The sequence below is a fragment of the Ursus maritimus genome, unplaced genomic scaffold (assembly GCF_017311325.1).
Source record: "Ursus maritimus isolate PB19 unplaced genomic scaffold, ASM1731132v1 scaffold_20, whole genome shotgun sequence".
NCBI lineage: Eukaryota > Metazoa > Chordata > Mammalia > Carnivora > Ursidae > Ursus > Ursus maritimus.
In genome coordinates this window covers 52,444,367-52,470,051 of record NW_024424453.1, presented here as the reverse complement: position 1 = coordinate 52,470,051, position 25,685 = coordinate 52,444,367, and the positions used below count along the sequence as shown (strand labels likewise).

Below are 25,685 nucleotides of genomic sequence, written 5' to 3'. Positions count from 1 at the left end.
GAGAGCTGATGGAAGGGAGGAGTTAGTGAATTCTGCAGAGGGAAGAGCATTGCAGGAAGAGAGAACAGCAGCCCTTACATGGCAGTGTTCCTGGCGCCTTTGTAGAACAGCACAGAGACTGGGGGCTCTGGGGCACTGGGGCAGAGTAAGTGATGAAGGACAGTGGTAAGAATGATCCCAGGCCAGCTCCCGTGGGGCTTGGGAAGCCACAGAAAGGATGTGAGGTGTGTTGGATAGGATAGTGAGTGATGAGACACTGTGGTAAGGTTCTGAGGAGAGCAGTAAAATGGCCTGACTTTTCATCTGCAACAATCACTTTGGGCGACTTTGCAGCAAGCAGAGTACAAGGGGGCAAGAAATTTGATTGCAGTTGATACATTTTTCAGGAAGTGGGTGTGCAGGTGAGGTAGGATGTCCGATTGGTCTGGGATAATGGTAGGGGAAGTGATGTGAAGCAGGTGAAGCCTACCCATATTTTGACACTCTTGTTAGCTAATATATTGGCTCATGGACTGGATATGAAGTGTGAAGGGGAAAAATGGAATCAAGGGTAATTCCCAGGTTTGAGGCCTGATAAAATTAGATAAAGTGGGGCATGCCATTTACTGGCTGGGAGCATGGCGATTGAGGAAACTAGCTGGAGAACTGCCTCCTGGGCCCTCAGGGGTGCAAGGGTCATCAGCTCAGAGCCTTTATAAGAATCCAGCTCTTCCCTATGTTTTGCCAAGGCCCCACCATCAACCGCAGTTCCAGTGCCTTCTCCGTACAATGCTTGAGAGGAAGCCCGAGCAGACAGGTGCTCCCTGGGACCTGCACCCACCTTGGCTTCATCCACCAACAGGGGGCAGTCTGGGAGTGCTGGGGTACATTTTAGAACCGACTCAGAGCCTTCACAGCTCCCTCTGTCTGGCCATGAGGGCTGACATATATACTGTAGAAGATGTTCCCTCCCCTTGCATGTCCTTTGGTCATCTTAGGGCTGTCTCCTGGTTTTCTGAGTGAGGAGGAGTTGGTTTCAGGACTCAAGGTCAACAGGAACACACTCATCTGTTTCCTTCAGTTCCAAACCCTCACACTGCAGACTGGCCTGATGTGCTCCCACGCCCATTCTGGTTCTTTGACCCCAGCTCCTGCCAAACCCAGGCAGGCAACTCTACCTAACTGCTGGAAGATAAGGCTGCACGAATAGGTTATAAAGGGAGAGACTCGAGGCCGTAACACAGGGGGAAACAGTCAGAGTTAGTGTGGTGTGGAGAGAAGAGGGAATACAGGAGACATTTTCAAAGGAAAAGAGATTAGCCTTGGTTACTGGTAGAAAATGGGGTTTATGATTAGAGAGAGAGGAAAAACTCAAGGAGTCCTCTGCCAGGAGATTGTTCCAGGTCAAAAGACTGACAGGACGACTCCTCTTTCATTTTGTCCCTACTAAATGAGGAGAACTCAAACATGTAAGGCAAGAAATCATTCATTCAATCACTTATTCGACGCAGAATGCCTGTCCTAGACCAAAACCCATACTGGTGTGTCAGCGATACGAACCTGAAAGCTGTTGACCTCAGTGGATAGAATGGAAGTATGCGGAACGTTCGTCGTGGTGATGTACTTCTGCTACAGGTTCCGCTGCACCAATGATAAGACTCCCGGAGCTCCACATAAATGGAGAAGTCGGGGAAGACTGGGGACGGGCCATGGGAGACGTCACTGGAGCTGCGACTTAGACAATGAGCAGAAGGTCCCCAGGAATGTGTGTGAGGAAGGACAATACTGGCCGAATAGTACGGACAAGACAATCTACCCAGGCTTCCATTCTCATTACCCAGCAAAACGCATGGCTGGGCATATTGTCATGTGGGACATTAGAGAGCCTTAAGGAATGGCCTCAGTGCAGCTCTTTCTGATTGGAACTGACAACTCCAGGAGCACAGTATTTCACCCCGACAAGCTTTAATTGAGCATTGTATAGCTTGCTAGTGCTGCCATAACAGACTAGGATAGACGGAGTGCTTCAGCAACTGAGATTTCTTCTCTCAGAACTCCAGAGACTAAAAGCCTGAGATTGAGGCATCGGTCTCGCTGAGGCCTCTTCCCTTGGCTTGTAAACAGCCACGTGTGTCCTCCCATGTCCTCTCCTCTGCACGCATATATTCCTAGTGTCCATGTGTCCAAATTTCCTCTTCTTGTAGAGACACCAGTCAGATTGGATTAGGGCCCACCCTGAAGGCCTCACTTCAACTGAATCACCTATTGAAAGGCCCTGTCTCCAAATACAGTCATGTTCTGAGGTATGAAAGGTTACAACCTCAATATATTAATTGGGGGGGCACAATTCAGCCCATAATAAGTACCTACTATTTGCAAGCCACCATGGGAGGTGGTATTAATAAATGAGGCCGAGAATAGTTAAGTGTAAATACTTTTGTTTCTTGGTCCATCATTTAATCAGTAGAATCACTTAATATATGAATCAGAATCAAGAAGAATCCCCATTCTAAAATCATTTGCCCTTGAAACAGTTTTCCCTTTTAGATAGCCATCATTTTTCCATTTTGCCTGGGTTCACCAGCCTTCCTAGGGCCCAGCCCTCTCTCTGCTCATGGGAATAAAAAAAATAATAATGTGGTCCCTGAGGGTATATCCCTCCTCCCAGGCTGTCACAACAGCGACAGCAGAGAGGGGACTGGCCGCTACTGGACCTGCTGAGGAAGGGTGGCCACAGCATCACACAGCCCAGGGTATCTCCCACTTGATGGGCCACATGGTTCAGCACCAGTATCTCTGTCCCAACCTCTGTGCCTCCTGGTCAGGCCTCTCTCTGGCAGGATTCCAGGGCTAAAGAGTATACTCCAAAATGGGCCACAGAATCCATGTGAATCCAGGTGCTGATGCCCCATGTCAGCATTCCCCCTGAAAAGGTACCCCCTCACGGGGTGTCCGGATGGCTCAGCTGGTTGAGCATCTGACTCGTGATTTTGGCTCACGTCATGATCTCATGGGTTGTGGAATCAAGCCCCGCATTGAGCGCCACGCTCAGCAGGGAGACTGCTTGGAATTTCTCCCTCTGCCTCACCCTCTGCCCCTCCTTCACCCTCTGCCCCTCCCCCACTGGCTCACATGTGCCTTCTCTCTCTCTCTTTCTCAGATAAATAAATAAATTTTTAAATAAAAGTACCCCCTCACTAAAGCATTAGTGAGAAATGCAGACTTGACTAAAGATTCTGAGAAGAAGAAAGAGGAGGTTTATATCACACCCTATTCAGTAGCTGTCTGACTCAGAAATCCATACCACCTCCCAATTTGTTTTCTCCCTGCCTTTTCTTGCACACCTCCCTCATGGCAGCCTGCCCCCTCTACTGACTCACCTCCACTATACATTGTAGTGCAGTTCTGTCCCTCAGACAGCAAATCTCACCCTTCCCAGAACACAGTGCTATATTATTATTGTTTATTATTATTATTATTATTATTATTATTATTATTGAGGTGCCATCTTCCCTTGCCTTTGGCTTCTCAAAGTATTTCTTCTGAGCACATATAGTACTCTTTCACAAGAGGAATCTTGACCCATCCCTGAAGGTGTTGCAACGGCCCCAGTATTGTTACACTGGCATCCAAATGCAGGGGAAGGATAAGAACTATGCTGCCAACCGGAAAGGACCATGGTGTGCTGGGGATTTTGAAGCATTGAGAGTTAGGGCATGGCCCCTGAGTGCCAGGACTATGCCAGGGGCTTTAGATGTTAATCTTATTTAATCCTCACAACAAACCTGTAAGGAAAGTGTTTTGTCCCCATTTTGTAGATGGGGAAGTTGGGGCTCAGAGAAGTTAAGTAACTTTCCTGTGCTCACACTGCTGGAGACCCACAGGCCAGGAAGGGCAGTGAAACCAGTCTGACCCCAGAGCCTTGAGTGCATCATCATCAGTTTTGAAAGGATCCTCTGTCCGTGCACCATAGACAATCCTTAAAACTCTTCCTCCCCATTAAGCATCTCATCCTCTGTGGAGGATTGTTCATCTGTAAAATGGGGATAATATTTGCCCTGCTGCATTCACAGGGCTAGTTCATGGAAAGGTATGTCAAATAAAAGTAAGTGTGTGTGTGTGTGTGTGTGTGTGTATGTGTGTGTGTGTGTGTATTGCTGCACCAAAAAAATGAAGTATTATTATCTTGGTGTGTGCCATTGAACAAGATCTAACCAATACCACCACTCTTGGCTTAAACAATATATGTGAGGACTGTTCTCAGGATAAGACCAAAAAAAAAAAAAAAAAAGAAAGAAAGAAATTCAACAACATTTGAAAGGAACATGATGATGCCTCAGGAAATTGATGATCCTTAATTTCTCCACAAAGAGCAGTAGGTTAGAAGTAACCAGGAGTCCCATGCTGCTACATTCTTCCTGGTCTAGCAACTGTGGACTTGGGAGATACACAGAAACATCTTTGGAGGAAATATGGCAGCCAGCCTTAGGGATGGATGGAGCAGCTTGCTAATTTGTGCATCCCAGGGTGTGTCTCTGATGTGACTCCCTCTAAGACACCAGGTCTTACCACGACTTGATCATAAGGACTTGTTTCTTCCTTCTGGAAAATCTGCAGTGGGTCTCTGTGATTACCATACTTTACACTCTTTCTACCTGGCAACTGTCATTACCTGGGACACCTACCCACACGCACCTATGCACATTTCCTTCATCACCACAGTTTGCCTCTTGTGCCAGCACACCTAGGGTACCAGGCAGGCCAGCTTCTCAGTCAGGGTTTGCTGCACAACTAGTATGTTTAGAGTCCAGTTGTAAGCACTGCTTAAATCCTGTGGGGACCCCAGAGCATGTGTTCATGGTACAGTCATTCCTGCCTCCATGTCAAGTCTCCAATCTGGCGATAGCTCTTCCTGTTCATTCAGTCCATCTGTCAGTCTGTCCAGCAGTCACTTAACAAATGTTTGGTTCTAATCCTGACTCTACCACTTTTTCTGGGTGTATTTGGGCACATTTTCTCACATTACTTCAGGGTTAACACAAAGATCAAAAGATAACTTATGTAAACCCTTAGGATGGAGTCTGGTGTATAAGAAGAGCAGAATAATTATTTGCTAGTCTAATTAATATCCTTAGTATGTGTTGGGCACTTGTTGAGAGTAGCCTAATGGTCTGAAGAGGAGCCCAGAGCAGAAGGTAAGAGGGATAGTGACATATCTGCACTCTGCACACTTGGGTCACACAGGAGAAAAGGTCACTGTCCACCTGCGGGGAAGGTCAGGCAAGAGGTCAGAGAAAAGTTAAGCAATCAAGGAAAATCAAACATTTTACAAGTAGACTGGAATGCCACTTCCAGGCAGAATAAAAAATCTTGAAAATCACTGGGCATCATTGAAAATCCTTGGGCTCCTCTTAATGTGTCTGTGTGTCTGGGATGGCGGAGGGGTGGCTAGAGGTCTGTCAGGCAGGTGTATGGCCCTCATCCATCAGGAAGGGTCTTCTATCACACAGTGAGGAGACTGGGTATAACCTAGATGTGAGGGCCATCAAAGCACTTAAACAATTCAATTATATGTTTTAAAGTCAATTCATTCTTTAAGGTTTGAAAGAATGTCTCTGACTATTCCAGCCCCCATTGATAGCTCCCTTTTCTGACAGATTAGAATAGGCAACGATCAAAACACTCTATTTACCACTTGATATAAATATAGGGTCTTGTGTCACCCTTGGGTGGTCTTAAGCACTGATACTTGTCTTCAGAATTAGATCTTAGACTTCCTATTAAGTAGAGACTGTTCTGAGTCTTTTGTATTCCCTCCCTGTGCTGACTTGCCAGAGCAGGAAGGGAACTTAGCAGCCATTGAGCTGTTCCTCTCTGTTTATAGAAAGAACCCAAGCTAAGGAGCTTGAGGACCTGCCCAAGCCGCACGGCCCATTGAGGAGCATGCATTGATCTGCTCCATACTTGGTAGCTGTTGCTTTACCAACATATTCTTTAACAACAGTTTTTGCAGCTGGTTATGACAGAGCCAGGTAGATGTAAGAAGACTATTTCTGACTTTGATGTCACATCCAAACTGAAGCCAATCAGGAACTAGAATATATTGTGTTTGTCTTAAAGAAAACAGGCCGTGAATGGGTAAAATTTGGTGAGAAGGTCCTCATCGCAGGCAGTACTTGCTCAGAACCCCAGTGCTCAGTCTCTACCTGTAGAGTCACAAATAAAATGTGAGGGGTGAGTGTGGGAGGAACCACAGCAACAGCCAAACTTGGAAGCTGTCATACCACAGCAGGCAAATAACTCATTTCCCCAACTCATAGCTGTCAACAATTGGCTTAATAATACCTTTTCAGGAAAAAAAATAAAGAATGAGTATTTCAGGGATGCCTGGGTGCTCAGTCGGTTAAGCATCTGTCTTCAGGTCAGGTCATGATCCCAGCGTCCTGGGATCGAACCCCATTTCGGGCTCCCTGCTCAGTAGGGAGTCTGTTTCTCCCTCTCCCTCTGCCTGCTGCTCCCCCTGCTTGTGCTCTCTCTCTCTCTGGCAAATAAATAAATAAAGCCTTTTAAAAAATGAATAAAATTTTAAAAAGAGTATTTTAATTAAGACATATCCCTATTTTAGAAAAATTAAAATGCGAACCAAAGATGTAGATCACATGTGGGCACCAAGGATGAGGCATGTGCTTTCAGATGACCTCATTTCGATCCAGAAGCAAAAGCAGCACATTATTGGTGGGGTCTCAGATAGCAAAAGAAATGTTCATGGGGGAGACTTGACAGGAAACCAAACTGACATGGTGACTGTGACAATTTATGCATGTGTGGGCAGAGATGCGTTTGCTCCAGAATCACCTCTTTCCCACACAGTTGACTTCAGATCCTGGCTGAAATGACCAAGCACATGCTGGTTAATTAACTTGATGTGATTTTGCAGAACAGACTAGTAAATCACACGCATGCCACTGCCGTCACCTGCAGGCTGTAATTCTCCGTGTTCCATTGCTCTAACGATGCCTGATTTCTGTGTTCCCCAATTGATTGCTATGGAAGTGCTGCTCAACATGGCAACCACATGGATTATTGCTAAAATTCCAGCTGGCACCAGGAAGATAGAGCACACCAAACAGAAGACTTTTACTAAGAGGAGGTCAAGAGTAGGAAACCTTATGTTTTGTTTTGTTTTTTTTAAAGATTTTATTTACTTGTCAGAGAGAGAGAGCACAAGCAGAGAAACGGCAGGCAGAGGGAGAAGCAGACCCCCCCACTGAGCAGGGAGCCCGATGCGGGGCTGGAACCCAGGGTCCTGGGATCATGACCTGAGCTGAAGACAGACGCTTAACTGACTGAGCCACCCAGGCGTCCCAATAGTAGGAAATCTTATGAAAGTCTGTTTGGCTTAAGGGGCTTTGGAGTTAGAGAGCCCTATATGTGGATCTTCATTCTGTAACTTACCAGCTATTTAAATTTGGGTTTCAATTGTCTCATCTATAAAATGAGGTAATAACCTGAAACAGACCCTCCGTACCACCTTGCATCCTTCCATTGTGCATTGTGCTAATGCACTGAAACAGCTATTCTCTTCTCCCTTCCAGCTTCCAACTCTCTCCCCTCTTTCCCCTCACTCAGGAGATAGCCTTGCTTCTGTTTTCTCTGAGAAAATAGAAGCAATCAAAAGGGAAGACCCACATCCAACACCAACTTCACCAGCCTGTCTGCCTCTCTTTCTCCTTATGGATCAACCACCTCATTGCAGTCTAAAGTTAACTATTCCTCCAGTGCACTGGGCCTCACCTCCTCCCATCTACTCGAGGACATAACTCCAGCATTTCCCCACTCTTTTCTGCAGCATCAGACTAATAACTTGCTGAAATAATCTCCCATATTGAAATAAAACCAAACCCGCCCTTCATGCTGCGTCCCTTTTCCCTGTCACTATTCCCCTCTAGAACAAAACTGCTTGTGCTCACTACCTGCATTCACCCCCCCACCACCACCATCTAGTCGGTTAGGTCTTCCCACCTACCACTTCACTGCATCTGCTACCATTAAATCCCCCCACCTTGGGGCACCTGGGTGGCTCAGTCAGTTAAGTGTCCAACTCTTGGTTTCAGCTCAGGTCATGCATGATCTCACGGTGGTGAGATTGAGCCCCACATCAGACTCTGTGCTCAGCAGGGAGTCTGCTTGAGACTTTCCTTCTGCTTCTCCCTCCTCCCTGTCCCCCCACCCCCTCTCACATATGTGCAAGCACTCTCTCGTTCAAACAAACAAACAAAGATCCCCCCAAAGACATTCCCCCTAGTCCTCACATTACTTGATGTATAGACTTCATTTGATGATGTGGGTTCTTCTCTCTTCTTTGAATCATTTTTTCCTAGAGCTTCAACTCCTTCCTCACCAGTTTCTCCTTCTCAGATTCCTTTGTTTTTCCTCAATCATCTTGACTTCGAAATATTTCCTTAATCTTCTTGACCTCCAGTTCTCCATCCTCAGAGCCCTTCTCTTCAGTGTCCATACTAACTACATAGTGATCTCATCAAGCCTCATAGCTATAAGTACCATCTGTGGCTCTGATTCCCACATGCATTTCTCCAGCTCAGACCTCTCGGCTGCATCACAGGGTAATATATCCAGCTCCGTGAATTCCTTACATAAGCATTTCAAACTTACTTTTCCCCTACTCAACTCTTCATCCCCACCCCCACTTCACCACAGCAACTCACTTCTTCTCCGGGGCTCTTCCTTTGAATAAATGGTTCCTCCATCCACCCACTTGCTCAAACCCAAAACCTTGAAATCATTCTTGAGTCCCCTCTTTCCTTCATACTCCATATCCAATCCGTCAATAAGCCCATTTGGTTCTACCTTCAAAATGTACCCCATATTTAATCATGTTGTACTATAACTGTGGTAGGCCAAGCCAAAATTAATTCTCCCCAGGATAATTCCAAGAGTATCCAACTGGTCTCCGGGCTTCCATCTTGCCCTCCTATAGTCTGTTTTCCACAGAGCAGCCAGAGTAATCTTTTAAAAATTCCCTGCTCAAAACCATCACCCTTAGGGTAAATTCCAATGTCCTTGCCATGGCCTGCAGGGCTTGGCATGAAGCTGACACTTGATTTCTCTGCCCTTTTTCTCCCTCAACCATCTGCCCCAAACACACTGACCTCCTGGTATTCCTCAAACACACCCACCTTGTCGGGGCCTTTGCCCTTGGTTTGCCCCACTACTTAGAATGCTTTTCTCCAAAGTAGCTCATGCCCTCACTTCTCATGTATCTCTGTTCCAGTGTCACCAGCAGAGAAGCCTTCCTTGTCACTTTCTAAAGTCTGGTTCCACTTTTATTTCCTTCATGTCTTTTATCCTTACCCAAAGTTATATTATATACATCTTTGATTATTTATTTACTTTCTATCTCCACCCACTGGACCTTAAAACCTTAAGGAGAAGGATTTTACTTTTTTCCACTGCTGTAGTCTCAAAGCCAAGGCTAATGCCTGGCTCATAGTAGTGACACAATAAATATTTATTGAATGATTTATTGAATGAATGAATGAATGAATGAATGATCTTTTATTCATCAGATCACTAGGATGATTACATGAATTAAAATATATAGAGCAATTTCTAGCACACAGCAAAATACTCGAAAATATATGTTCCTTCTCCCATTATTATTATTTTTTTAAAAAATGGAGCTGGGCTGTGGCAGTGTTGCCTGGAAGCTAATCATTTTGTGACATCTGCTATTATCAGAGTTTGCTTCTATTTCTGTATTTTATATGTTCCCATCTGGCCTCTACTCTTTGGGGAATAATTAGAGAAAGTGTGCTCCTTTGAGCTCACTGCTCAGACTTTGTTTAACTTGTAGGCATTTCTTTTAAACTATCCACTTGAATAAGAAATGTCACATTGGCTTCCAAGGCAAATTCTCCAGCTCAGCAGGCAGGCTCTGAAAGTCTAACACAATTTCCAGCCACATCCCACAGGACAAGGATAATGCTACAGGTGTCTTGGCATCATGCTAAATTTCCAGAGAACACAGGATACCATATATGGAAGGTTCTGAAGACAGAAATAAAGCACACGAGCAGAGGAAGGAGATGAGACTGGACGTACATAGGCAGCACCCCATGACCTTCACTGTCTCAGCAACAGAGTCCACAAAGTCTATCATAGAAGCCTTAAAGGGGAGTCGGCTGCTCCCCTTTGATAAACAGGCATGCTCCTTTATGTTTTTAAAGAAATTTGAAATCTATAAAATAAGGGAAATATCTCCCCAAATAGCAGATTTGCTTTCTCACTGCATGTCCCTTCCCACACTCACTGTCGAACAAAAGTAGTTCTGTCCCCCCAGGGGTGAGGGTAAGCTCTCCTCTATCTCCTCTCCATCACCTGTTAATCACTGGCAGTGTGAAGAGTGTGAGCTTAAAGGAAGGTAAATTAATTCTGAACCCTGGGCTTGACTCACATGAACTGTGTGACCTTGGGCAGGTCCCTTAACCTCCTCAGCCATTTCTCCAGGGCTAAAACAACAGTGTCTTCACTGGATAGTTGGGAAGATGAAGAAAGGTCACCTGAGGGAGCACCTGCTATTATTTTAATCAAGATAGGTGCTTTTGTTCTGCTTCTGAGACAAGGGTAGCCAATTTATTGAACCATCTGAACTCCGTGGCAGGGAACAGACAAGGACTTATTTTTCTATATGATGATATTTGCTTTGATAAACCACCTTCCCCCTGCATTACACAGCTCATGACAAAATCTTAGCAGATTCCTTAACTTCCTGGTCACTTTATTAAAATCCGTCCACAATAAAACTCTAGTCTTATCTATTTAAACCCCCCTTCCTCCAGCACTAGCCAGCTGATAGCCAGAAGGATGAGAAGTGAGGAAAGTCTGTTCTCCTTTGTGGCTTTCAGACCCTCACTTTGGTATAGCTCAGTCTCAGTGAATGCTGTTTCATGCCCCCTCTCACTTAGCTTTGCTGGAGATGGAAGGTCCTCTTCACAATAAACATAGGGCTCCCAAGGACACATGACTCTGCTCCCCTTTATCAGTCAGGATAGGCTAGGTTATGGTACAGTAACAAACAACTCCAAAATAGCTCACGAACACCTCCTTCTCTTCCTTCTTTGGTGGCTGCAGAGCCTCTGGTGGGTTTGGGCTATAGGGCAAAGGGAAAGAAACAGGGTTCTTGGCCGACCCAGTGTTTCAGACTTTTTAATGTAGGGTATTGCTGCTTCTCTGGCCAGACATTTCTGGCTAATGATGCCCTGGCTAAGTGGAGCTCCCTAGAAGTTCCCGCAAGGCTTCCTTCCTGGACGGCTCCCTGAAGTGAGGAGCTGGCTTCACACAGCTACAGCCAACCTTACATGGGCAAAGAAGTAAAATCCTAGCATGTGGCAGGAAGGTGGGAAGAAGCAATGTATTGCTGTGTACACACAATAAATTCCCAACTTAATTGTTTCAAACACCAGTCATCTCTTTAGTTGATGCTTCTGGGTTGACAGTTTGGATGGGACTCAGCTCAACAGTTCTCTGGTCTCATCTAGACCCTTTTATTCCCTGCAGGGAAACAAGGTAGCTCTGCTCCGGTGGTCTTACTCATGTGATGGGAGGTGACTGGACTGTGTGTCTCTCATCATCCTTCAGGCTACACTGGGTTGATTCATATGGCAGTTTGGCAGGTTTCCAAGAGGAAGGACAGAACATGCAAGGCATCTTGAGGTCTGGGCTTGGAACTGGCTTAAAATTGCTTCTGCCACCTTTTATTGGTCAAATTCCCCAAACCAACAAGATCCAAGGAGTGAGGAAACATGCTACCTTTGATGGGTAAGGCTGCAAATTCACATTGCAAAGGTGAATGGGGAAGGTTAATGGAAGAAAATCGTAGCATTTTTGCAGTCTACCCCGAGCATAAAAGACCACATCTTCCTGATCTTCTGAGAAAGAGGTTGGAGGGTTGATGCAGAGGTGATGCGGCTCGGCAAGGCCAGATCAACTCATCTTATATGTGCTGGAGAGGTGTTTGACTACACTTGATGGGGGCCTTTATTAGATAGACTCTTGTGCTTAGCACCTTTTTGTCTGCAGCGTTGTGTCAAAGACATTAATTCTAGACAACAGGCAGAGTCCCCATGGATATTCAATTACAAAAGGAAACTGCTTTGGGGCACCTGAGTGGCTCAGTCAGTTAAGCGTCTGCCTTGAGCTCAGGTCATAATCCCAGGATCCTGGGATTGAGCCCCACATTGGGCTCCCTGCTCAGTGAGGAGTCTGCCTCTCCTCTTCCTCTGCCCCTCTCCCTGCTCATGCTCTCTTGCTCACTCTCTATTTCTCAAATAAATAAATAAAATCTTTAAAAAAAATAAGGAAACTACCTCGAAGGTAAAGTGACCTGTGCAGGTGGTGCCACTACTAAGTGCTTTGTTCCTTTATCTGGACAGGGGGAGAAGTATGCACAAAAAGTGAGCTATGAGAAAGCATAGTAAATAACACAGACTTTCAAAAGGCCACTGTGGCTGGTGTGGACAGAGCAAGGTACGTGTTGCTACAAGCTGTCATGGGGACCCAGAAGCTGCCAGTCCCCAGAGCCCGTGACAAGGAGCTTTTCTTTAGATTTCGAACAAAGGACACCTCATGAAGGATTTAAAAAGTAGGCTCACATGCTCACATCTGCATTTCCAAAAAATCCTGCTAGCTCCAGTAGGAAGCCTGGATTAGTGGTGCAGACTGGACCAAACCCAGACCTTTCAGTAATTAGTAGTTCTCCAAACCCATGTTTTAATTCTTCATAAGTTCCAAGGCAAAGGAGAAACGATCCAGTTTGCCGTGACAAGCGGCAAGGCAGCGAAAAGAGCAGAGAAAGTCAAGCAAATAATCCAACACTGTGTCCTCCACAAACACACACGCATCTGCGTGCATGCGTGCGCGCGCACACACACACACACGCAAACACACACACACACGTATTACTCATCCATATGCTTCAGACCCAAGCAGGCTTGAGAGTTTCTGGTTCCTGTTCCGTGGATAGCTCACCCAGATGGATTCGAGTCAGACAGTGGCCTCTTCTGCTTTGCTGTGTATAGAGACAAGTAGCTGCTAAGTGACCATCAGAGAGAGACCAGCAGAGGCCCTGGCATGGCAGACACAGCCATTGAGCCCAGAAGGTCGTACACTTAGTGATTCCAATTCAGAAGGCAAACGGTGTCAAAAGTTCAATGTCATGGGACATTTGGGTAGCACATAGGCAGGACCTCAAGGAGGCAGGGAGGAGGAGCAGAGGCAGAAGCAAAGACACCAAGGAGCCTCTTTGGGCAGCTGGCTCAGCATGGGGTGAGAAGGGGCTGCCAGATACCCTCTAGGAACTGACCTTGCCCACCCACACAGGGACATTTGTGAGCCTCCTTGGGGTGGCGGGTGTCAGTGGGAACAGTGCAGTGCCTGGAGCAGACCTCACCCCCACAGCATGAGTCTGCATGATTGATCGTAAGAGAGTGTTCTGTCATTGCATTGCAGCTCCAGAAACTAAAACGATCACTTTCTTTCAAGACCAAGAGTTTACGGAGCAAAAGCGCTGACAACTTCTTCCAGCGAACCAACAGCGACGTGAAACTGCAGGCGGACATGCTGGCTGAGGTCAGCCCCAGCTCTAGCCCACTCCCCACCTCTGGAAGCCTGACATCCACACCCACCAGGGCTGGCCTGCACCCAGGGGCTGGCAGCAAGGCCCACGCCTTTCAGGAGCACATCTTCAAGAAGCCCACTTTCTGTGATGTCTGCAACCACATGATCGTGGGTAAGGCCTCCCTCACCTCCAGGTCCCCGTGCCCCCCAGAAGAGCAAGTGAGAGTGATGTAGTCTGAGTCCAGACCCCAGGACAGATTCTGAACCTCAGAGATATACCTGCAGGCAGGTTGTTTGGGAGTGTTCTGGAGAACAATAGTTGTGCACAGGGAAGGGAAGCAGGACTGGGCAGAGGGAGAAGTTGGATGGTGATACAATTGCAACTTGCCATTCCCCCTAGGAGCCCTGGACAGTCATATGCATTGAGGCTATAGGTATGGGTCTTTGTACCTCTGGGTCACCTTTCACTGTGTATGGGCAGCCCCTGGGGAGGGGGCATAATCCAGGACAAGAGCAATTTTAGCCAAGGGCAGTGGGCAGAGAGGCAATCAGTGGAAGGCAACCAAGACACTGGGCAGGTGGGCACGGAATGCTTCAGTACGACAGGGGGACCTGAGTGACATCACAGCATGCACTCCAGGGTGCAAGGTGCTGTCTGCCTGGGGGAGCCTGGGCAGGGAGTCTGTGGCTGGGTGAATTACAGGGGAATGACCCAGACAGGCAGGTGTGGGAGGGGTGATTCTGGGGAGGCACTGAACCGGGCAGGAAAGGTGATTGCACCACCATTCAGTACAAGTCCGGATGTGGCAGGACTCACTCACAGTACCTTGGGGAAATGGGGGCAGCCTGAGAGTCTCAGGGGTTATGCCCAGATGAAGAGAATGATCCAAAAACGTCCCAGCTACAAGGAAAAAGTAGGCCATTCAGAGCCACATGCACAGAAATTCCACAGTTCATACTCTTTGCCCTCTCCTGTGTCAGGAACCCAGTGACCAAACAGATGGAGGAAATCATAAAGGCAGTTTGGATGGAACTCAGAGTGAGTTTGAACCAGTTGTTTCAAGAGCAGCAGTCAATCCTGGTAATTGACCAGTGGCCACAGAACACAGACAGGCCTGTGTTTGCTCTTGGGGGGCCTGAGGATGTACCCCCCTGTTAGGAGAAGTTAAAGGACATCACGAATGGAAACGAGGCTAAAAAAGGAAAAGTACAGGGATGATCCAGATCCAGGTGTGGACTGTCTTCCCGAGATGGCACTGACCCTCCTGATGTGTGGCCAGTCGAATTCCTGGAGTGCCTGGAAGCACCCTGAAGCCTTCCCCACCCTGTGGCTCCCGCTTACAGCCCAGATTCCGCAGTGTTGGGCTTGGCATGAATGCTTCAGGGAAGGACACTTTTAAGATCAAGAACCTCAGACTCTCAGGCCGGGCCCAGGGTCCAGTGAGGGCCCCAGACAAAAGCCAATATGCCTCTAGTCTCATCTTCCAGCTCCTCTATCCTGACACACACACACCTTCCAGCCCCACCCCTGCCCCTCCAGGACCAACTTTCTCTAGCCTGGCATCTCTTCTGAGGATGACTGTTGTCTCAGGCCAGATTCCCCAGAAGCAGAGCCTGAGAGGGGAGTTAGGTGCCCTGATTGGTTGAGGGGGCACTCTCAGGAGAAGGGAGAGGGAGGAAGCAGATGGGGCAGGGAAGCTGCTGAATAGGAAAGTGGTCTTAGTGGGAGTTTCACTTCAGCCAGCTCAGCAGGGAGCTCTGGCGCATGGGTCGCACAGCTGGTCTTTCCTTGAGACCAGCCTTTTGTATCCTGCTCAGTGGGCGTCCCTCCTCCTCCCACTATGGAGGCCCTTTCATAACCCCCTGGGCCAAATGGCTCATGTTCTGTTGAAAGCAATTTTCTGGAGAAAGGGGTAGCTGTGAGTCATCAACAGCCAGCACACACACCTCCGGTATAGTAGTGGCTTTTTGCTACTCTGAGTATCTCAAACTTAGTAGGTTAAAACAACACAGATTCATTATCTTATAGTTCTGGACTTTAAAAGTCCACAGGGGGTCTCACTGGGCTAAGATCAGGGTGTCAGGAGCTACATTCCTTTCTGGAGGCTCTAGAGGAGAATATATGTTCTTGCCTTCTCCAGCTTCTACAGACCGTCCCCACCTTGGCTTGTGGCCCCTTCTGTGTTCAAAGTTATAATGGCACATTGCATCTTTCTCACACAGCTGTCTCTCTGGTCCTAACTCTCCCTCTTGCACCCACCTGGATAATCTTTCCATCTCAAGGCCACCTGATTAGCAACCTTACTTCCATCTGCAACCTTGATTTCCCCTTGCCTTGTAACATAATATGTTCTCTGATTCTGGGGATTAGGAGGTAGACAACTTTGGGGGGGCCATTCCTCTGCCTGTGTGCACCCAGTAGGGGTATCTGGGCAGAACGTCGACAGTGTCCACCACAACAATAGAAGAAAACTTTGGTTGAAGATCACAAGACTGGCCTCTGTTGATTCCTTTCCATCCTGACTTTGATACCAATCATGTGATTGTCACACTCCAGCTGATGGCTGTGTCACGTCACATGGCGAGAGGCATTTTCATTCGGAGTGGGCAAAGACGCACCTTTCCATTCAGTGCACAGAGTGGGGACAATGCTGACCCATATTTTTCTCGTGGTTACTCCCATGACATAATTAGCTTTTCCCTTTCCAGCTAAAACAATGTAAGTGAGTAAGGGTAGTTGAAAGACCAGGTGCATGGAATCAGGCTGGATTTGAACCCCATACAGCCGTGTGACCGAGTGCCAGTGACTCACCTTCTCTGAACCTGTGTCCTCATTTGATATGGAGATGATAATGCCACCCTCAGAGGTTTTGAATGGATTATTGAACTGGCAGAGGGGATGTACCTGGCATCTAGTAGGCTCCCAGTAAAGGGAACTCATTGGAGTTGGTATTATCATCATCATTATTGGAGGAGAAAATAGTCATTACTCTCTTGAAGCAGAGAAATATATTCAGAGGATACACCAAATTAATTTTACAGAAAAAATTAAACTTAATAGGCACAAATAATTGAAAAAAATGACAAGAAGTAATTAGTCCCTCATGTACATGGCAATGTTTTAGGTACTTGTCAAGGATTGTCTGTAATTCTGCATTTCATATTTTATGAGGGATATGGGCAGGCAGGTAGGTAGGCGTCTGAGAGTGATCAGAATGGTGAGTGGTGTGTCAAAATAAAATCATGAGGAAACTCAGGGAGTTTGGCATGTAAAAGATTTAGGATGTGCAGCTATGTTTGAAAGTACCATGTTGAAAGAGTCAAGAGACTCATGCAATGTGGCTTTAGAGGGAAGGGCTGGGAAGAAGGGGTAAAGTTAAAAGGCAAATTTCAGTGAGAATATAACCACTTAACCCATTCACTTGACCTGTGAATGAATGGCGTTCCTTGTGAGTAGTGCGTGGTCTAACTTCTGTCAGGCAGAGGTCCTCGGGAGGTCTTTTCTTACTTCATTATCTGATAGTCTTTGAAATGTTCGTGCTTCCCAAAGAAGCCAATGTCTGTCATCACTGAACTTGGATGTATCAGTGGTTTCCAATATGGCCAGGAAGCCGGGATTCTGCCGTGCCCTTCACCCTTGGCCAAGACCCAGTTAAGGGGTGAGATGCTCAAGTGGGGGTGCACCACCTGCCCCTTTTGCGACCAGACACACAAGGACTGTCCTCATGTTCAGAAAACTGTATTCTAGTCATACTCTCACTTTCTAGTCACTGTCATTCACGTTCTTCCTGTGAACAATCCTCATTCTGGAGCAGCGTTTGTGTCACTCCGCGGTTGCTCAGTGTTGCTGTGTAACGGGTGCTCTTGAGCCCCAGCACTTAGAGTAGCTTTCTTTGACTCCTACTCAGGCTTCTTCAGATCAGCTGGGGCTAGGCTGCTGTTGCATGTTCTGTTGCTCATCTCTTACCCTTTTCTTGGACAAGTGGGCTGGCCAGGTTGTGTTCTTCCCACAGCAAGGACAAGGGGAAGCATGCAGGGCTTCTTAAGGCCTCAGACTGGAGGTGGCACGCTATCCCATCTGGGGGCATTCCTCGAGAGTGTGGGCCTAGCCCACGTCAGGGGGTGGAGAGATGCACTCTGCTTCCAGTGGCAGGGACTGTAGAGCCACCTGGCAAAAGACACAGGTAGAGGGAGGGGCGAGGCTGGGATCAGTAATCCAACCTACCATAGTACTCAGGGTAACCTCTGGGTCATTGAACTTTTTTGTTGGGTAGATGGCACCAAATCTTGGGGCTGTCCCACCCTTCCACTGCACTTCTCCATCTGGAAACAATGCCTCACATTTGACTGCAAGCATGGCCGAAGAGGGTCTCAGGTCCTGTGCTCAGGATATGGAGACAGCTTGGCCTCCAACCTTGTTTTCCTGCCTGCCTGTCGTCCAACTCTGCTGCGTCACTTTCAATTCCATATAAATTCCCACCAGGCCTTTTCAAGGCAGTGCTATTCATAACCCTTAAATAGGTGATGATGTGTCTCTATTTTAAATCTCACTGTGACGAGTGTGAAAAGACAAAGGAACGTGTGTTTTTAAAATGAGTAACAGAAATGAGTTTGCCTCTGAGGAATGTCACAATCATTACCCTAAGGGGGGGTTTGAGGAACTTCTCACGTACAACCACAATTCTGAAGGATTCCATTTTGAAAATCACAAAAAGATGTCCCCTGTGCTAAAGAGAACCTTACTATATTTTCCCCTTATTAGAATTAAATGTATATCATAGCTGCCATTTTATCTTTAAAAGGACAGAGGGGGAAAAAAGAGTCACCCAGGCACTCTGCTCTTTTCAAAGATGAAAGTGAAGGAAAGCAAGCAGGCTCTTTCTAGGAAAGAGGAAGGAGAATTAGTGAAGCTCTCTGTGGGAGGTGGGAGGAAAGGGGAGAGGGAGGAGGCAGGGAAAGGAGGTGAAGAGAGCAAGTAACGCATGAAGCAGAGACTGGCAAAAGTTCTAACTTCCCGAAAGGAGGCATGGGGCACCCAGGTCTGGTGATCCCAGGGCGCAGTTGATCTGCCCCTCTTCCCTTTCCTTTCTCTTCAAACCTTAGCCTCCTGTCTCGGCAGGTATCACCTGCAGATTCTCTTCCTTCAGGCCCGGGCTTCTCTTCATATTCCAAATTCCAGGGAAAGGCCACCTTTCTGAGAGTGACATTTCAGAAAATATATTAGAGCAGTTTTTGTTTTCCTTTCAACTGAGAACCAAACGTTATATAATGATGGCCAAGAAAAGTCAAAAGTCATGTGTGAGGTTCCTAGCTGATGGATGTTTGTTTAAAAATAAAAGGAATCTGGCGTTCTCACTGTCTAGGATTTCTGAGTTGGAATGGACATGCTGAGTTGGGTTGACAGGGCCTCACATTTGTTCCTCGCCTGACTGCCTGTGCCCTAAAGCATTTGCCACAAGAAAGTGACCAATAAAAGTAGACCAGCACCCCAGCCTTGTACCCTGCCTCTGTGTTTCTAATTTCCTCAGCTCTTTCACTCTATAAGTCGTTCCCTATTGCCAGCTTTGCTCTTGTCCTTGGATTTGCACCTTCCCCACCGATGTGGCCCCCAGGCCCTTGGGTTGAGCGGACACCATGGCAGGCTCTTCTGCAAGTCTAATCTTGCCTCCAGGACATGGCTACCCTTTATGATTACCTCCTTAAACTGTCCCTTTCCGGAAAACTTGGTCAGCTGTGCAAGCCAAAGATGGTCAACCAACCTTTCATGGAGAGAAAAATAGGCAGTTAGGTGTACCTCAGCCCCAGGGCTGGAATCCCCACCCTCTGAGTCAAGAGGACTGAAGACTCAGTCTTAGGCTAGAGAATCCTCTTGGCTTGATGGGCGTCCTTTTCCCACTAAGCAGATCCACTCTTCCAATCCTTGGGCTTTGGTGATGGGGACTGTTAGTGGTGGGGACTCATCCTCATTGTACATCAACTTAAATGTATTCCATCTATAGCACCCTCATATCAGGAGAGCATTGAATTTGCTTGTGGTAATCTGCCTCTCCTTAAAATTTCAGAGACTCGAACAGGCCAAACTGCACTATTAACATAACTGACTCAATGTATGAGTCTGCTCCACTAATTAAGGAGGAACTCCATTCTGTTTACTGTCAGATACCTTGTTTCCATAACGATTTTTAAGTTAACTACATGTTCTTAGTTGGCATCCACTTAGAAGACAGTGTATTAAATGGGCTCATATTTTCTAAGCAAATATTTAGCAAAACAGCTGGATTTCATTGCTTACAATTTCAAGTTGCTTCCAGAGTCACTACACGAAGAATCATTCTCTTTCAAACCATCCAAGTGGCAACTACTGGGGAAAATAATAATGACTTTGCTTTAGTTCAGCATCCCTAGAACAGGGCCTGAGGTAGAGATCCCAGTGAAAGTGGTTTATTGTGGGGCGTGCCCTCCGGAGAGGGATTTTTGGATTCTGCTGCTCTCAGCAGAAGATGCAAGGGAAGGAGCCAAGCAAGGATGTGCCCTCGGTTGGCTTCAGACAGATGCCACCCATGGGGAGTTCTGGGACACAGATTGCTATTAACTAGTAGTCCCACCTTGAGATGAGGGGCCAGGACTGTATCTCCGATCACTCTTTAGAATGATTTATTCTCTGAACAAAGAGCACCTGCAAACCATTAGCAGCCCTCAGTCACAGCATCAGCATGATAAACCAGATCTGGACCAAGCACCTGCAGCATCATGACATCTATAAAGATAGATACAATATAAAAACATCCTCCATTATGAATGAATATAAAATTCAGATGGACCTTGGCATTGTTGTGCCAATAACATTGTGTTACCATCATAATGAATGGTAATTTGGTAACATTATAAGATGAGGAAATATTACATTACACTGAGTCCGGGACCTTTCTGCTATGCTTTTGTTTGACCATTAGTTTAACTGTTTCCTGACCTCATCTCATTGCTCAGAAAAGCCATAAGACATTAACCAAACCTTGAATGGAAAAAAAATTGTACACACACACACAGATACATATGTACATAAAACTAAAAAGACAAGGCAGTGCTTGCTCACCAATGAAGTTGTCTCTTGATGGGAAAGGCCAAACACAAATCAAGAGGAATATTGAAAAGCAAATGCCAAATCTGTGTATTCTCAGAATAGAATTAAAACTCTGAAGTGCCATCAATCACTTAGCCAGACAATTGTTTTAGAAGCTGTATAGCTAATAGATAAGAAAATACAAATGTTCTCTAGAACCTTTTTCTTAAGGTTCAAACAGATCCTTTCCCTTAGGTCATGGTGTGTATCCATGTTAAAATGCGGTACCCAGACCTCAGTGGTTTATCCCAGAGCATTGTTCACCTCTGGTGTCTTCACTGCCTCAAAGTAGCACTATCTTAACTGCCACTTTTCTATAGAGGACAGAATGGTAATATAATGCCCAGTCCAACAGCGGTAATTTATTTGTATGCTTTGCTCATCTGGCCCCCTTGAGAAAATCCTATTGACTCTAGCAACAGAAAGTCAGTAAAACTAGCGCACAGGCAAAGTAAGGAGATGGTGACCCTGCCAGATGAGGGAATGTTTGTAGGACGTGGCAATGTTTGGCTTGGAGAGGACTTTGGGGAACATGGTCAGTGTCCTCAAACAGCTGAAGAGATCTCATCCAGAAGAGGGTTTAAACTCACTCGATGTCCCAAGTGCCCAGTGATGGAAGACACTAAAAGGGAGAGCTTCTAAAAATAATTCCAGAATCCTCACAGGTTTGGGGAGGGGGGATTTCCCACATAAAAGTATATGTTTGGAATAAGTTGTACACTGTATTCCCTTTGGATATTGATAGCACACATTAGCATTTTGAAGTCCTGCTAATCTGAAAACTACTGAGTGTTATCACTGGAAAACAGGCAGTGGAGAAAATGGATTATAACTACAGAGTTCTTTCTCCCAACATCTACTTTTCCCTAATTCCACTTGGCTGCTGTTGAACAGTTTTTGGCTTGTATCTCCTTAGTGTACATAATTCAGAGAGCCTTTTCAATGCTTGCAAAGGCAAATTCATTAGAGTTATTAAGACTTCAATTCAGGTCCTGTGTTCTCAGAGAACATTGTACCCAGCGCCTTTCAAGGAAAGAGGCACAAAATACTTTTAAAGCTAGCATCTTCTATCGGCTTCCTAAAATGTGATGCCTGCCACCACGTGCTAAGGATTTTAAGAAATCTCTCACTGGAAATTAACTTACATGAGAAAGTAATCCACATTCCTTCCAGCAAAGACTGAGCAGAAATGGATGCTGGTGGGCTCCAAGAAAGATTTCTTGGAGTCTCACGCACAAGTGGAAGCAACTAGGTATAGGGGCTAGTGTTGGGCTCTGGGTCATCACACGGGACCTGCATGTCATCACCCTGAAAAATTAAAGATCCTTGACCAGAGAGAAGATAGGACAAGAAAAGGGAGGTGGAGAGGATGTTACCATATTTCTCACCACCTTCCCTCAAACATCCTACTCCATGGGGAAGGTCCTAATGTGTTTTTGGAGCCCATTTTGAGTGTGCTGGCATTTTGCCATTCCTTGTGGAATATCCAAATGCCCTTCTTTCCTGCTTCTCTCCATTGATTCCAGTCCCAAATCTATCAAGACTCAGTTACAGTGCTACTTTGAGCTCTTCGGTGACCACTGTTTCTTTGAACTTGCGTATCATTCCTCAAACAGATTAGACGTCAGTAAGCAACTTGAAGACATGACCAGGTCTCATTTATGTGCCCATTCCCCTGGCAGCTAGCACACACCCTGCACACACTGAGTATTTAGAAAATGGTAGTTCATGGGTGGGAAAAAGAACAGTCTGCCCTCAGATACGAGCCAACAGAAATAGAAGCCAATTAAAAACAAAATAGGAGGGGTGCCTGGGTGGCTCCGTCGGTTGAGCATCTGACTTCGGCTCAGGTCATGATCCTGAGGTCCTTGGATTGAGCCCCACGTCAGCTCTCTGCTCAGTGGGGAGTCTGCTTCTCCCTCTCCCTCTGCCTGCCACTCCCCCTACTCATGCTTGTGCTCTCTCTCTCACTCAGTTGCTCTCTCAAATAAATAAATAAAATCTTTTTTAAAAATGGGGGAAGAACATGGAAATTCCCTAATCCCTCTGAAAGTTATTTCCAGGTATATTGAGACTCCAGCCTGCCTAAAAGGAAGCTTGACACAGAAGCCCTATTTCTTCCTCTGTGATCTTCCTCCTCATTTCCCCTTTGTGTTGCATATTTTAACACAAAGTTACTCAGCACACAAAGGATCCTAATAGGGATATCTTCTTCATTTTGAATTATATCCAGATACAAATACAGTGCCATCCCATTCTGTTTAATACTTGTGTCCTGAACTCCCACTGTTATAGTAATACTTCCACCTTAGTCTTGTTTTTGTTTTTGTTTTATATTTGTCTTTATCTACTTTTGACGTTAAACCTTTTTGAACATGTTATCCAAGTGTTTTTTGCAAATAAACATAATAGATTTTAGATTTTTTCCCCAACCTAAATTTTTATTCTTAAATAAAAGAGATTTATGGATTTGCATTCATTGTTATGAGTGAAATATTTGCCTTTCCTTCTTAAAGGAAGGAAACTAGAAACTATTACTCTGTAGTTTCTATTTTGTGTTTTCTGCTTCCTTCCATTTCATGTGTGTGTGTGTGTAACGTGTGGTTTGTGAGTCTTTTCCTTTTATAGCCTCCTGTGTTTTGGAAGATATATAATATACTCTTCTCTTAATGATTACCTTTGAATAAACACTCTTTATTCTACATTTCTCAAGTTATTAAAAAGTAAAAATAAATTTTTTCTATTTTTATTTATTTCTATTTTTCTTTATAAACTTCCTTTTTAAAAAATTTATTTATTTTAGTGATAGCGAGAGAGTAAGCTCAGGGGGAAGGAGCAGAGGGAGAGGGAAGCCCAAGCAGACTACATGCTGAGCACAGAGCCCAAGCCAGGACTTGATCTCAAGACCCCAAGATCACAGCCTTAGCTGAAACCAGAGTTGGACACCTAACCGACTGGTGCCACCCATAACTTACCAAACTTTTAATCCTGACTCAAGTATGTCACTGTTGTCAATTCAGACTTTTATTGTTATTCCAATGTTTTACAAGTCAGACCTTTGAGACTAAATATTAAAATATATTTACATTTTATAATAAGATTTATACATCTATTTAGACATTTCTAGTTTTAACTGATTTCTGTATTTATTACCTATTCTATTGTTACGTAGCATCTCCATTCTTCAGCTCTTGTTTTTGTTTTGTTTTCCAGTTGTTCAGTGTATATCCCAAAGGCATATGGGAGTGAATTATAAAGGGCCCCACTTGCTTGGTTAATGAATCTCTTGCAGATTGGGGCAGATTGGTGAGCAACTCAGCACTTCTTTCAGTTTCTATGAAATGTCCCTCAGCCATGTCCTGTGGCTTTGTCTCCCTGCCCACTCTGCTTCCATTAAAGCTAGTGGTACACTCTCCCCTTCCCTCTTAGTATCGGAAGTCCAAAAATCTGGGAATTGCTGCTTTAGGACAGTAATTAGGTCATCTGTAGTGGCAGTTCTGTCTGGTACCACCTCTACTAAGGACTTTGATGGTGAAATTTTATTTCTTGCTTCCCTATATTCCCCACACTATTCTTACAGGGTTTTGTTTTGTTCTTTTGTTTTATTTCTTCTCTTGACTCCTTTATCATAATATGAGGATCTCTTGTATTTTGTTGTCAACCCAAAGCAGATGCTGCCTATACTCGTCTTGCTTAATACAGTATAATCCTCCACAATATGTCTTTCCCTACAGCATTGTGGAAAGGAGGCAGGTTATGGAATGGGGTCACGTTCACCAGCGAAGGGCGAGTGTGACGGTGTAACTTGCGGTGGGTGGATGCCGTGGTGCGTGCGTTCTCTGCAGCGTCCTCAGCATCAAGCTGTAGGAGTTACTCAGTGTGAATTTATTAAATGAGTGAGTGAGTAGATAAGTGAGTCCTCAACCAATCAGAAATAATAGTATTAGAATTACGGGGTAGGATCATTTTTGTTATAAACAAAGCAAAATATTCAGACGTAAGAAGGTACAACTGCAGGTAATCTCAGTAACAAGGTATCCATTAGACATTGAGCACAGCTGTGTGCCAGGCCTTGCGCTGACATCTCACATCTTCATTAATTCAAGTGAGGAGCCTGGGAGATAACAAAGGAAAGGGGATGAACATTATCCGGAAACTGGAAGAATTAAGAAGGAGCCCCTGCCACTTTCAGCTGCAGGTGCATTGGGACTCCTTTGGTGACAGACTGTGGCATTTGGTGGATAGGGTGGGTTTAACAGGCCTCATGATGCTGCCACTAGACCTCCCCCCACCTCCATCCAGGGACCCAACTGAGATGTCAGAAAGCCAGATCACTGTTGAGAGACTATTTGAACCCCATTTGGGGACCAGTTTGGGGAACTCAGGAAGCCAAAGAAACTGTCAGAGTCTGGTTTGTCTAGACATGCGTATGATGTTGTTCATACTTAGGCAGATGTTCCTAAGTCCATTTTTCATGACGTACACAAAGCGGGTATTAGGAAGACATGGACACTGCCTCCCTCCATCCTTCAACATCTCATGACTAGGAAGAAAAAGAAAGGGACCAAGTGGTGAAGGAAGAATCTTTATATGCATAAAGGTCTCCAGAAAATAAAATTTCTCAAGTGCCAGACACTGCCACTGTTTAATCAGTGTTAAAAAGAAAATGCGAGATTTTATTCCTGTGAAGTGTTTATTTTACTAGAAATGGACCAAAGTCTTACATGTTACAATTTGGGGGGAAAGTCAGCCAAAGGACAGAGACTGTCCTCTTAAGTTATAGATCATGATGTCAGCAAACACTTTGGTGATTTCTTGAATCATGGCATAGCAATGATCTGCCAGAAGAATAATGTTTTTCGTGCCCCAAAGAAGAGATTTGTATTTTAGGAGGCTCTTCAGATCATAACTTAGCAGAAAGAAAGGGCAACACAGGACGGTATTTTCCCTA

At 45.5% G+C, this 25,685-nt stretch overlaps 1 protein-coding gene across 3 annotated transcripts in view; it reads left to right on the top strand.

Moving 5' to 3' along the window:
• Window positions 1-25,685, top strand: part of STAC (SH3 and cysteine rich domain) — a 146,743-nt gene that overhangs the window by 45,685 nt on the left and 75,373 nt on the right. For 2 of the 3 annotated variants that reach the window (XM_008710431.2, XM_008710418.2), the window contains exon 2: window positions 13,507-13,786. In XM_008710431.2, the coding sequence (XP_008708653.1) occupies window positions 13,507-13,786 (280 nt within the window). The remainder of the gene's footprint in view (window positions 1-13,506; window positions 13,787-25,685) is intronic. The other variant, XM_008710424.2, reaches the window with a different exon arrangement.